At 54.1% G+C, this 12,740-nt stretch overlaps 1 protein-coding gene across 5 annotated transcripts in view; it reads left to right on the plus strand.

Moving 5' to 3' along the window:
* The window catches only part of OGDH (oxoglutarate dehydrogenase), a 53,432-nt gene that overhangs the window by 30,132 nt on the left and 10,560 nt on the right, over nucleotides 1-12,740 (plus strand). For all 5 annotated transcript variants that reach the window (XM_032305507.1, XM_032305509.1, XM_032305505.1 and 2 more), the window contains 5 exons: nucleotides 5,937-6,052; nucleotides 10,094-10,248; nucleotides 10,331-10,477; nucleotides 10,558-10,648; nucleotides 11,128-11,307. In XM_032305507.1, coding sequence (XP_032161398.1) covers nucleotides 5,937-6,052; nucleotides 10,094-10,248; nucleotides 10,331-10,477; nucleotides 10,558-10,648; nucleotides 11,128-11,307 — 689 coding nt within the window. The remainder of the gene's footprint in view (nucleotides 1-5,936; nucleotides 6,053-10,093; nucleotides 10,249-10,330; nucleotides 10,478-10,557; nucleotides 10,649-11,127; nucleotides 11,308-12,740) is intronic.

The raw sequence follows: 12,740 nt of genomic DNA on the forward strand, positions 1-12,740 counted from the left end.
TGACAGCAGTGCTAAATCCACAGATCCTTTTAAGAGAATTGGCATGTTGACTCCATTGCCTCCCAATCCATGAACCTAGTATGCCTGTCTGTTTACTTAGATCGTTTTTTATTTCTTTCACCAGTTTTTTGTACTTTTTGTGTAAGTCCTGGAAATGTCGTGTTAGATTTATACCCAAGATTCTTTTTCTTTTTAATTTTAGTGTCTACATATCATTACTAATATCTAGAAATACAGTGGATTTTTGTATTCATGTTGTATCCTGTGGCCTTACTTGAGCTCACTTACTCTAGGACTTTATTTTGGGGGGAGTAGGTTCTGTAGAATTTTCTGTGTAGAGAATCATGTCATCTAACAAGAGGAATAATTATTTCTTCCTTTTTAACCCATGTTCCTGTTATTCCCTTTGCATGCCTAATTGCCCTGGCGAGAATCGTAAACACTGTTGAGTAAGAGTGCTGAGAATAAACATCTTCACCTTGTTTCTGATCTTAGGGGGAAGGCTCTCAGTCCTTCATCACCAATTTAGTATTAGCTATAGATTTTTTTATAGATGTTCTTTATCAAGTTGACAAAGTTCCCTTCTATTCATATTTTTTTGCCGGTTTTTATTTTGAAGAAGGGTGAAAATGTTCTGCATCTGTTGACACAGATGATTTTTCTTTAACGTGATAGTACGGCGGATTACACGGATTGATTTTCAAATATTGAACCAACCTTGTATCACTGGAATAAACTTCATTGGTCACAGTCCTGAATTCTTTTTAAATATTGCTGCAACTACATATTTCCTGCATCTATATTAATGAGGGATGTTGGTCTGTAATTTTCTTTCTCATCTGTCTTTGCCATTCGTATCAAGGTGGTTCTAGCCTCATAAAATGAATTATTGTGGTTGGGTTTTTTTTTTTTTCCTTCTTTCTTTTCTGTGTTGAAAGAAATTATGTGGAGCTGGTGTTAATTATTCTTGAAGCATTTGGTAGACTTCTTCGGCAAGAACACATGGGTGTTTCTTTTTCAGAAGCTTTTTATTTAGAAATTCAATGTCCTTAATGGTTGTAGAGCTCTTGCAAATTGTTTTGTACTGAGTCAAGTAATGGCCGTTTGTATTGTTCTCCGAATGCTGTCATCTGACTTGTCAAGTGTACTTACAGAGAGTGGTTCATAGGATTCCCTTAGTATCTTGTTAATATCTGCAGAGTCTGTATTGCTACCCTGTTTTGTTCCTGATACCTGTAATTTGTGTCTCTGTTAGTGTTTGTTTTGTTTAAGATTTTATTTATTTAGAAAGAGAGGGGGAGAGAGAGCGTGCATGTCTGTTGCGTGTGGCGGGTAGGGGTAGAGGGAGAAGGCGACTTCAAGCAGACTCTGTGCTGAGCATGGAGCCTGACCCAGAGCTGATCTCACAACCCCGGGAGCATGGCCTGAGCTGAAGCCAAGAGTCAGCTGTTTACGTGACTGAGCCACTCCTGCGCCGTGAGACTTTGCCTCTTCTGTAATGTGTGTGTTTACTGCTGAGATTTTCCTCTGGAAACTGCTTTAGCTGTGACACAGATTTTGGTATCATATTTTCATTTTCATTCAGTTCAGTGTTAATACCCTGTAATACTTCCTCCATCATTTATGGATCGTTCAGGAGTGTGTAGTTTCATTTCCAGTAATTTGGAGATTTTCCTTTATCTGTCTTACTGATTTCTAGTCTAATTCCATTTTGGTTAGAGAATGCACTCTGTATGATTTCAGTTCTACTAAACTTGACCAGGAGTTTTTATGGCCCAGGAATTGTCTGTCTTCCCATATGCCCCAGGGCACTTGGGACTAAGGTATACTCTGCTGTGGTTGCGTCCGGTGTGCCGTAAATGCCCGTTAGAGCTTGCTGGTCGGTGGTGGTTGACTCTTGTATCCTTGGCGAGTTTCTGTTCACTCTTTCAATGAATTCTCAAGAGAGAAAAGTTGAAGTCTCCAACTATACTTGTGGGTTTCTCTATTTCTCCTTTTTCACTCCCTTTTTTAATGTTTTATTTATGTATTTGATAGAGAGATGGAGTCAGAGAGTACAAGCAGAGGGAATGGCAGAAGGAAAGGTAGAAGCAGACTCCCCACTGAGCAGGGAGCCCGATGCAGGGCCCCAGTGTCAGGCCCCTGGGATCATGACCTGAGCCAAAGGCAGACGCTTAACCATCTGAGCCCCCCAGGCACCCCTGTGTGTTTCTCCTTCCTGTCCTCAGTTTTTGGTTCATGTTATTTGTAGTTCCATTGGGTGCATGCACGGCTAGGATTCCTGTCTTCCGGGTGGATTGACCTGTCGTCACGTAATGCTATTCCCTGCGTCTAGTAATTTTCTTTGCTCTGATGTCTACTATATCTCATAATAATACAGCTACCTTTGCTTTTGGTTGTGTTTACATTTTTATTTTTTTCTATCCTTTTACTTTTAATCTGTCTATGTCATTATATTTGAAGTGGGTTTCTTGTAGACAAGCATCTGGTGGGGTCCTTGTTCATTTTTTTTAATCCATTTTGCCAGTCTCTGTCTTCTAGTTGGTATATTTAGATCACTTATATTTAATGTAATTATTGATACGCTGGGGCTTAAGTCTAACATCTTGTTCTTTATTTTCTGTTTATTCTCTTTTTCATTTTTCTGCCCTCTTTCTCCTGACTTCAGATGGGCTTTTAAGCCTATATTTTAGAATTTCATTTTTATTTTTATATAGTATTTTTGGTCATATTTTTGTGTTTTTAGTAGTTGCTTTCAGTCTTTTTTGTGCTTATCTAGGTATGATATTCTTTATCTACATTTCATCACAATCTACTGGTATCACTATTTTATGAGTTCAAATGAAGTGTAGACAGTGTATCTCCCTCTCTATCCCTTTACTGTCTTCATTTAAAATAAAATTGCCTTAAATATTTTTTCTACATGTTTAGAACCACATCAGACAGTGGCATAGTTTGGCCTCAACCATCAGCCCTAAGTTAAAAGACCCAGGAGGAGAAGGGAAGTCTGCTTTATTAACCTGTCCTTTTTATTCCATGTTCTTCCTCCCTAATGTCTAAGATCCCTTCTGATGTCACTTGCTTTCTCTGTAGAGAATTTTCTGTAGCCATTCCTGTAAGTGACAGACTCTTTCCATTCCCTGCAACTGAGAATGCCTCCATTTCCCCTTCATTCCTAAAGGGCGTTATCCCTGGACACAGGTCTCTGAAAAAGTGTGCACCCGTGTTCCCCTGCACCCCGGCTCCTGATGAGAAACCCTCTACCTTCAAGTGGTTTCTCCCTCCTTTTACTCTGGCTGCTTTCAAGATTTTTTTCTTTGTCTTTAATTTTGAGCAGTGTAATTATGCCATGTTTGGCGTGGTTTTCTTTGTGTTTCTCCTGGGCGTTCACCCTGGTTGAAGTCTCTGGCCATATTTTAGGCATTTCAGCCATTATTTCCCAGGTCCCTTTTTTCATCTTCCCTCTCCCTCCTCCCCTTCTGGGATTCTTGTGCACAAACATGAAGGCTTTTGTTTTACGTTCATGTCCCCAAGGCTTTCTTCATCTCTCTCTGTTGTTCACATTGGTTCATCTCTATTGTTCTGTCTTCAGGGTCCTTGGTCCTCTGACCCTTGCCTCTGCCCTCAACCCCACCTGCCCACTTTAATTTGGGTGATTACATTTTGCAGTTTCAGACTTTCCCATTTGGTCCTTTATGCATCTTCGGTTTTTGTAGACACTCAGTTGCCCACGGTTCCTGTCATATTCTGAGTGCTTACTGAAGTGTCTGAGGACGGCTCCTGGAGAGCCCCAAGCAGGTAGTTCCAGTGTCCGTGCTACTGGGAGCTGGTTCCATAGGTTATCTTTCCCCATTCAGTCTGAGTGATTCCTGGTTCTTGTTGTGAGGGATTCTTTAATAGAAACCGGGATGTTTGGGTATTATCAGACTTAGAATCGTACTCCGATGTCTGTTACAGCAGGGCCTGTCTAAACACTGCCATTGGAGGGAGGGGCCCCAGTGCCCACGGACTCTGCTGATGCTGGGATGGGTAAGTGGGCTGGTGCATCCGCTTCTTGGGGAGCAAGTCTGGGCTCTCTGTTGGGCCTTCCCTGAAACCCTGGGATGGAGCTGGACGCTGGAGTGCCTCGCAGCCTGCAGGGGTGTGACTGGGCTGCAGCGTGTACTGCATATTTGGGCAGAATAGAGTGGTCATTGTCTGAATTCTCAGCCCTGCTCCGCTGCCCCTTTCCTGACCCTTTAGAGAGAGTGGCTTTCACTGGGGCTCTTTTGTCTGTATCTGGAAGAGTTCTCAGGTTGCTTGTTCTTTGCCCCAAGTTTGGGGTCTGGGAGCCCAGAAGGAGATCTGGGGGCCTTGTTGGCTGGTCAGCCTTCTTCTGCACTGTGTTTGTTTTACCTCTGGTGTCTGGGCTTTGTAGTTGCAGTTCGTGGGGCACAGTTAGAAATATGTCTGCTCCACCTTCCCGGAAGCAGGTGTCCAAAAGTCAGTTTCTTCTGTGACTAAAGAACGTAGCCATAGGACAGCCCGGGACTGGTCAGTGCAGACTGACAGGGCGAGGAGCCGCGCGCATGCTGGGTGGGTCCTACCATGCTGAGGCTCTCTTGATCAGCGCATTCCCAACAGAGTATGCATGCCTGTTCTCATTATCTGGGGACAATGCCCCCCATGTGATCCTGACTGTCCTCCGTAAATACCACCAGCCAGCTGGTGAGCTCCCGGAGCCTCAGCAGAACTGTGTGGTGGCCTGACCTCATTCTGGATAGAACAGCAGGAAAGGGGTGCGTGCCTTTCCCCAAGCCACTGCTGCTGACACTGCCCCAACATGAAAAAGCTTGCCAGTTTGCGTTTGTTTCAAGAAAGCCAAAAGGGTTTAGGAAATAGAATTTGCTTTTAAGACTTAAAAAATGTGTGCTAAAGTGTTAAATGCATTAGGGCTATGGTCCCCATGGCAGCTTGGATGGGAACACCTGGACTTTCCTGGTCCCCCCATGACCGATGACCTTGACAGGGTGTCAGCCCTGGAGTGGGGCCTGCAGATATAAGACCTCCTGGGTTCTGCCTGCCACAGCCTGAGGCCGACTCCCGGCCCTCTGTTCCGTCAGCATTTAGGCCAAAACTGGGACAGAGTGTGACCTTGGCAGCTGGGTGTCCCGGGCTGTGGCCTGCTGGCGTCCGGCATTTTGGTGTGACCCCCACCGGCATGAGCTCTCAAGGTTGGCAGGAGCCCAGTCTACTCTGTTGCCCGGCAGTCCTCCAAGCCTCTTCCCCGTGACAGTCACCGTGACAGGAAACAAAACCATCATGCCCGAGGAGGAGCCCTTCGCCTGCGTTTGGGTCAGTTTGAGATCCGCTGTCAGAGGAGACGCCTGCATAGCGGGCACTGCGGGAAGTGCTGGTGACTAGTCCGTGGATGTGTGTTAGCGGGGGCCGGGGGGCCTGCCGAGTACCCCGTGCAGGACAGGTGCAGACGGGCGGTTCGGAGAGGGGGCGGCCGTCACCCCTGCCTCCGTCCCCCGGCTGCCATCCTATCCTCACACAGGATGCAGGGCTCCCCCACGCCAGCTCCTCAGTATCTGCCTATGCTCCTTCCTGAACTACTTCTCCTTTGCTCTCCGATCCACTCACCAGTGCCTTCCAAGTCGAATCTGTGTGTCCGGGACCTTGCAGTGCATCTGTTTCTGAGTTAGGATTACGATGCTCAGGACTGACACACGTGTAACACGGATTTACTCTTGTTTAGCTACGGTGCTGGCAATATTCTCAGCTTCTGTTTGTTGTTCAAGTGTGTGTTTCTGGCTGTAAACTATTACTTATTTTCATGTATATCAGAGATTTTTATGAATTTTTTTCTTTTTTCTGTCCTCTGGGGAATCCCTTCCCCTTTCCTTAAACTGTGGCCTCTGTGTGGCTGTGCCCGTCTCTCCACACCCCTGCAGGGTTCTACGGCCTGGACGAGTCTGACCTGGACAAGGTCTTCCACCTGCCCACCACCACGTTCATCGGGGGGCAAGAGTCGGCGCTTCCTCTGCGAGAGATCATCCGGCGGCTGGAGGTGAGCGCGCAGCAGCGGGCACAGTGGTGGTGTGCGCTTGCCGGAGCCTGTGTTGACGGGGCCTCCCAACGGGGTGGTCATTTCTCTTGGGACTCTCGCATTTAAAAGTGTAAGAAAGGGGAGCTTATTTGCTCTCTTGTAGGTAAAAATTCATGCTTTTTATTTTTACCGTCCAGCACAGAGGAGAAAAAGTGTCTGTGCGTTTGGGTCCCATGGGAGCTTATGTCCGGTGTGGGGGTTCCCAGCACCCATGCTCTGCCAGCCGGGACCGGGCGCCTTGGGCTGCGGCTGGAGCGGGGCTCCCCACTCCAGACAGAGGTCTGTCTGCTCTCCCACCCTTCCTCTGTTTTCTTCTTTCCCTTCGCCTTTCGGGACCTGGTTTGCATGGAGCTGCGTCAGGGGGCTCTGCTGCCGGCCACCTTGTCCGGCCCCTCATCCATAGAGGGTGGGGGGGGTCGGTGCCCACGCTACCTAGTAAGACACACAGAGGAAACAAGAACTCTGGCATGGGGTTCCCCAGAAGGGAGCATGCTGTCACCCAGCGTGCTGTGGGGCACGTACACTCTGAACCGCGGGCGGCACCTGGCGTTCCTGGCAAGCCCCAGCTGCACGACTCCCAGCAGTGGGGCTCTCCGAGCCAGGCACCAGCACTGCTGCTCACACCCCAGTCCGGGACTCGGGAGTTGATGAACAGGGACCTGCTGCAGGCAGTGGGGTCTGATCAGAAAAGCAGAATCCCATTGCTGGTGTCACTCGTGGCTGTGGTGGCCTAAAAAAGTCTGAGTGTCTGTTGGGGACATTGTCTTTAACTTGTGACAAGCGTGCCATGGTGTCAGTATTTCAGCTTGGCCCTCATCACTTCCCCACGGGCTGTTGGGGAAATGAGACTTGGAGACCTCGTGCCAGCATGATGGTGTGGACATGGGGAGGGGTGGGCCTCGGGGAGGGGTGTGGGCCTTGGGGAGGGATGGGGAGAGGTGGGCAGGATTACCCAATGGACCTACCCAGGACCAGCATCATCCTTTTCCTCCCTTCGCACTGGCCTCACCACTGACAGCAGTGTCTAGACCCGCTCTGTCCAGTGTGGCCAGCAGCCCCTTGGGGCCGCTGAGTTCTGGAAGCACGCAGAATATCTGAGTGACTTAAGTACCAGAGAGAGAATGTTTTGATACATTGACCAAATAGAGTCTGAGAGTTCCTTCATTCATATTAGAAAAATGTAAATTCACCCCATGATCATGTTGTTTCTCTGGGACAATAATGAGCTAGGGGTTCCCCTGGTCTGGACCCCAGAAACGGCACCCCTTGTAGACCAGTCCTTCTCCGGATAAGTCTGTCCGTGTCACGTTCCCAGGACGTCTAAGCCCCACCCACAGGTGTCCCAGGCATCTGGTGCTGGTGTTGTCTGGAAAGCAGAGCTTGGACTGGTCAGCAGGAGAGCTGGCACAGTGCGCTTGCCCCTCCTTCCCTACCCCTACACAGTCTCCAGTGGGGAGCTCAGCCCTTCTTCCAAGCCAGAAACCTTAGGGGCATTCTGGCCCCCTCCTCGGGGCACCTTCAGCACTTTACTTCCCGCAGAGCAGAGCGGGGCTGTGCAGAGCCCCCTGCTTGACCTCCTCGGCCTTGGTCCCCGTGGTCCCAAGCCCAGCCTATGGAGGGCCAGAGTCTGATGGCTCTCACTTTCAGCCCAGGAGTCAGGCTCTGGCTGGGGGACCTTGGCCGTAGCTCCCCCGGCCCCAGGGTGCCCACATCCCAGCCTGTGTGCTATGCTCATGGCTTCCAGGTATTTGGGCAAAGTTGCTGACCATGATGTGTGTGTTAACACACATGTGTGCACACCAGGTTGCTGGCATGAGCCGTTGGGACCGCGGGCCGGCTCGGGCCACTGGGAGCAGCCGGGGCAGGTGCGGCTTCGAGTTGCCCCCACGCTGTGTCCTGCTAGATAGAATCCGTGCCTGGAAAGGCATGACCTTTTCTCCTGGGGACTGAGCCAAGAACAGGAAAAACAACACATGACCCAGGGCCCTGTAACTGTGAGTCCAAGTCAATAGCTAAACTTGTGCTCCTGGTGGTGGACGCACACTAGTGTCTGCAGTTTCCACCTCCTAGTTTCCTGCCAGCCCCTAAGTTGTTCAAGTCGGGGAAATGCTGCCCCTGGGGTACAAGGAGCCACCTTCTCCCTCCCCCTCTCTCTGCAGATTTCTCCCCTCCCTTCCCTCTTCCCTATTTCTCTCCCTCCCCCGTCCTCCCCTCCCTACCCCCTCCCGTCCTTTCCCCTCCCTCACCTCTTCCCTACTTCTCTCCCTCCCTCCCCACCCCCCTTCCCCTGCTTCCCTCCCCCTGTCCTCTCCCTTCCTTTCCCTCCGCTCCCTTCCCTTCTTCCCTCACCCATTCTCTTCCCTCCCTGCCTCCCCTCCCCTGTCCTTCTCCTGCTTTTCCCTCCATCCCTTCACCCTGCACCCCACCCCACGTTCCTCCCCCCTCATCCCCTCCCTCCTTCCCTCCCCTTGCCTCTCTCCCCTTCCCCCATCATCTCTCCATCCCCTCTTCTCCTCCTCCTGCTTCCCCCATTCCCCTCCCCTTCTCTCCCCTACCTTTCCTCCTCTCTTTCTCTTTCCTTCCCCCTCCAACCCTCCCTTCCTCGAGCTCCCTCTGCTCCCTCTTCCATCTCACTCCCCTCTGTCCTGCAGCCCAGATTTGGGCCCCAGGAAAACCTTTTCAGACTGGCAGAAGAGGAGGGCTCCTGCTCACAGGCCCTCTGGCTGGGCCATGTGACTTCTCCTGTGGCCCAGTGGACGTGGGACCATGAAGCTCTGGCAGCAGGAGCCGGTCCTGACTGGGAAGTCAGGAAGTCAGGGGGGCAGCCCCTGGGAAGTCAGGAAGTCAGGGAGGACAGCCTGGCAGGCCAGGCCGGCCCCCAGGCTTCCTGCACTCCTGGTGACATGTCTTCAGAGAGGCACCAAGGCTCTTCCAGCCCCACTTCTCTTCATCCTTAGACGCAATCTTCCTCTCTTGGCCGGAATGCTGGTGTGTATAGTGCTCGGTGGGTACTGTGAGCTCAGGCAGACCTTCCTTTGTTTCACGATCATGGAGCCACCTGCAAAGATGCCCGCCCTTGCTCCGAAGACCCAAGTGAGGGGTCCAGGGCACATCCCCGTCCTGCACCTGGCCAGCCGACTCCATGTCTCTTGTGAAAACCAGCAGAGTACAGATGCACCCTCCGAGCAAAGCCTGGCCGTCTGAGTGCGCGGGCAGTGCAGCTGCCGGAGATGGTTTGGGGAGTCTCTAAAGCCTCCCTCTGCCACACCAGGGTGCGTCCTTCTTTAACTCCAGAGCTGATGTGGGGTTTGCTGTCACCCGGACAGCTGTGGGTGAAGGAGGACAAGTGGCCCTGTTCACCTGTCTCAGGAAGGCGCGGGCCCCTGCGAAGGCCGCACCTGAAGCCGGGCGCTCTTGTGGCTTTCCTGTCCTCTCCCACTCTGGCTTCCTTTGCACTGAGCCCACGCATCCCACAGGACACACAGCCGCCTTCCCAGCTGTCACGTGAGCACCATGGGTGGGACACAGCTGCCCTGCTCAGGGTCCTCTGTTTTGTAATGTGTGCACTCACACTTCTGTGGGACCCAGGCCTCCCAGGAGGGGCCAATTATTAAAAGCAGAATTTAAAATCTAAACAACTAGGAATCTTGAGTGGCCATTGGACTCTGTCATACATGGGCAGCACGGGTCCCTTCTGTCTTGTGGCGCTGGCCACGGTCTAACCTTGAGGTCAAGGAAGCTGGCTTCCCAGAATCGTCCATCCTCTGGCTGGTGCCTCCATCTTCCTGACACAAAGGAAAACCTTGGCCCCACGGTTCTTACCGTCCCCTCCCTGCTCGCCAGGCTCAGCATGACCCGCCGGACCTAGGCCGCAACCCGGGCTGCAGCTGGCCCCATTGCCTTTGGAAGGGAGGACGCTGTTCCGGCCAGCTTTTGGGCTGGGTGGGCAGTCGACACCACGGGGGGAGCAGCCCTTGACGGGGAGGAGTGTGTGTCGCACAGATGGCCTACTGTCAGCACATCGGTGTGGAGTTCATGTTCATCAACGACCTGGAGCAGTGCCAGTGGATCCGGCAGAAGTTCGAGACGCCCGGGATCATGCAGTTCACCAACGAGGAGAAGCGGACCCTGCTGGCCCGGCTCGTGCGGTCCACCAGGTGCGGGCTGCGCGCTGTCTGGTCTCTCCCCGGGAGGGCGGGCAGTGGCGCTGGCCCAGGTGACATGGCGGTCCCTGGCCAGGTTTGAGGATTTCCTGCAGCGGAAGTGGTCGTCCGAGAAGCGCTTCGGTCTGGAAGGGTGCGAGGTGCTGATCCCCGCGCTCAAGACCATCATTGACAAGTCCAGCGAGAATGGGGTAGACTACGTGATCATGGGGATGCCCCACAGGTGCGCGCCCGCCGCCCCGGTGACCATGCCCACCGGTCCCCAGCACCCTGGCCTTGGGCTCACCCGCCTCTGTGTCCCAGGGGGCGGCTCAACGTGCTTGCCAACGTCATCCGGAAGGAGCTGGAGCAGATCTTCTGCCAGTTCGATTCCAAGCTGGAAGCCGCTGACGAGGTGAGGCGCGTGTTTTCTTCTCGAGACCCACCCCCCACCGACACCCTTGGCCCCGGACACCCCCCCACCCGAGACCCTCGGCCCTGGACCCCTGCCCCGAGACCCTCAGCCCCGGACCCCCCCACCCAAGACCCTCGGCCCCGGACCCCCACCCCAAGACCCTCGGCCCCGGACCCCCGCCCTGAGACCCTCAGCCCTGGACCCCTACCACCCGAGACCCTCAGCCCCACCCTCACTCAGGACAGCCACCCCCTGGCAGGAGCTGGCTGCCTCCACTCCATCACATGGGTGGTGGCCCCCGGGTCCCGGTCCTCCCACTGGGGACACACGGCCCTTCTCCTGGGGCCATGGGTGGGAGCCTTGGGAAGAAACCTTCAGGAATGGGGGGGATCTGGGAATAGAAATAGCACAGAGCAAAGGGGTCGAAGGCCCAAGCGTCCCCCTCATCCCAGGAGTAAAGCCCCGTCTTTGTGTGCCAGGGCTCTGGGGACGTGAAGTACCACCTGGGCATGTACCACCGGCGGATCAACCGCGTGACCGACAGGAACATCACCCTGTCGCTGGTGGCAAACCCATCCCACCTGGAGGCCGCGGACCCCGTGGTGATGGGCAAGACGAAGGCGGAGCAGTTCTACTGCGGGGACACTGAGGGGAAGAAAGTAAGGCCCAAGGACACTGCACCCTCCAGATGGTGGCAGCCCTTAGGCCTGCTGTGAGACGTGCAGCCAGGAGAGGCTGGGGAGCCCGCCCGCGTGCTTGCCAGGTTCAGGTTTTCGAGAGGGCTCTTTCCGGGTGCAGACAGCCCTCCCCTCGAGCACCCACCTCTGTGTGGGAGCCGCTCCGACCCTAGCCTACCCCCAACCATGGATCCAGACCCTTCATGCCTGTCCTCGCCACTCGTCCAGAAGCCTGACAGTTAGCTGGTTTCTGCTCAGCTGAGAGCTCAGGGAGCTGGAGTCTGTTCCACGACCTTCCGCGTCTCAGAAAGCTTACGTTCTCTCTGTGCATGTGACCGGATTTGTTCTGTGACCTGGGAGAAGACAGGGCCTGACCCAGGTGGGCCCTGGGGTGTTTGTGGGGATGCAGCCCCCGGTGCAGCAGGACGGTCAGCTTACTGGGGCGCCATGAGACGCAAGGAGCGCCAGGCCCCTTGGTGTCAGCACCCAGTACCACACTGAGGGAGCCTCGGGGACAGCCGTGCCACCTGGCGAGGGCCCCAGTGTGGCTTCCCCGGGCGATCTAGGCAGGAGGCTCCCCAGAGCACCCGACAGCAGGAGGCCGAGCGTGTGTGGAGAAGGCTCTGGCAGGACTCTCGTGGCCTTCCTACCCACCCCTCCACGGAGGCCCCTGCACACACCCGTCCCAGGGAGCATCCCCGCAGCCAGAGGCAGGACATGCAGGGTTCCGTTCACGAGATCCAGATTCTGCCCCTGGAGAGGACAGGGGAGACTTTTTCCTCCTAGCAGGGGCTGCGGGAGCGGGGTCTCACGGTCTAGGATATGCCTGTGCATGTGGAGGGAAGATAGCACGGCACAGTCGGTTTGCACACGGCAGCATTGCGTCCTCCTATAAACGCGGACCCTGAGCAGCACCGGCCATCCCTGCTGGGGGCACCAGGCTCCTGGAGAACCGTCTCCTTCCAGGTTGTGTAGGGGCCACCGTCCAGACGACACAGGGCCCTCACACTGAGCGTGGGACAGTGGGAGCTGTACTGTGATGAGAGTCAGGCCCGGGGGGTGAATGAGACAGGAGCGCGAGCACATGGGAGTGTGAATAGCAGACGAGAGGGGCAGGCTCTGGCGGAACACCAGCAGATCCACGTAGGAGGGACACCTAGCAATGCCCAGGAGAGGCTGCTGCGGCCACCGGGCAGGGGTTAGTGAGGAGCAGGACCCAGAGGTTCTCATGACCGAGGGGGAAACAGTGAGTGGAAGGGAGACATTGTCCAGGTGAGCACAGGGACGCCCTCCAGCAAGGGGCAGGCAAGCTGGGGCATCTCCCAGTGTGGAGTGCACCTGTCCTGGGTCTGGTCACGAAGGCCTGTCCAGGCCGTGGAGACAGGAGAGGGAAGAGCTGCTCCTGGTTGGAGCCC

This window comes from Mustela erminea, chromosome 11 (genome assembly GCF_009829155.1).
Source record: "Mustela erminea isolate mMusErm1 chromosome 11, mMusErm1.Pri, whole genome shotgun sequence".
NCBI lineage: Eukaryota > Metazoa > Chordata > Mammalia > Carnivora > Mustelidae > Mustela > Mustela erminea.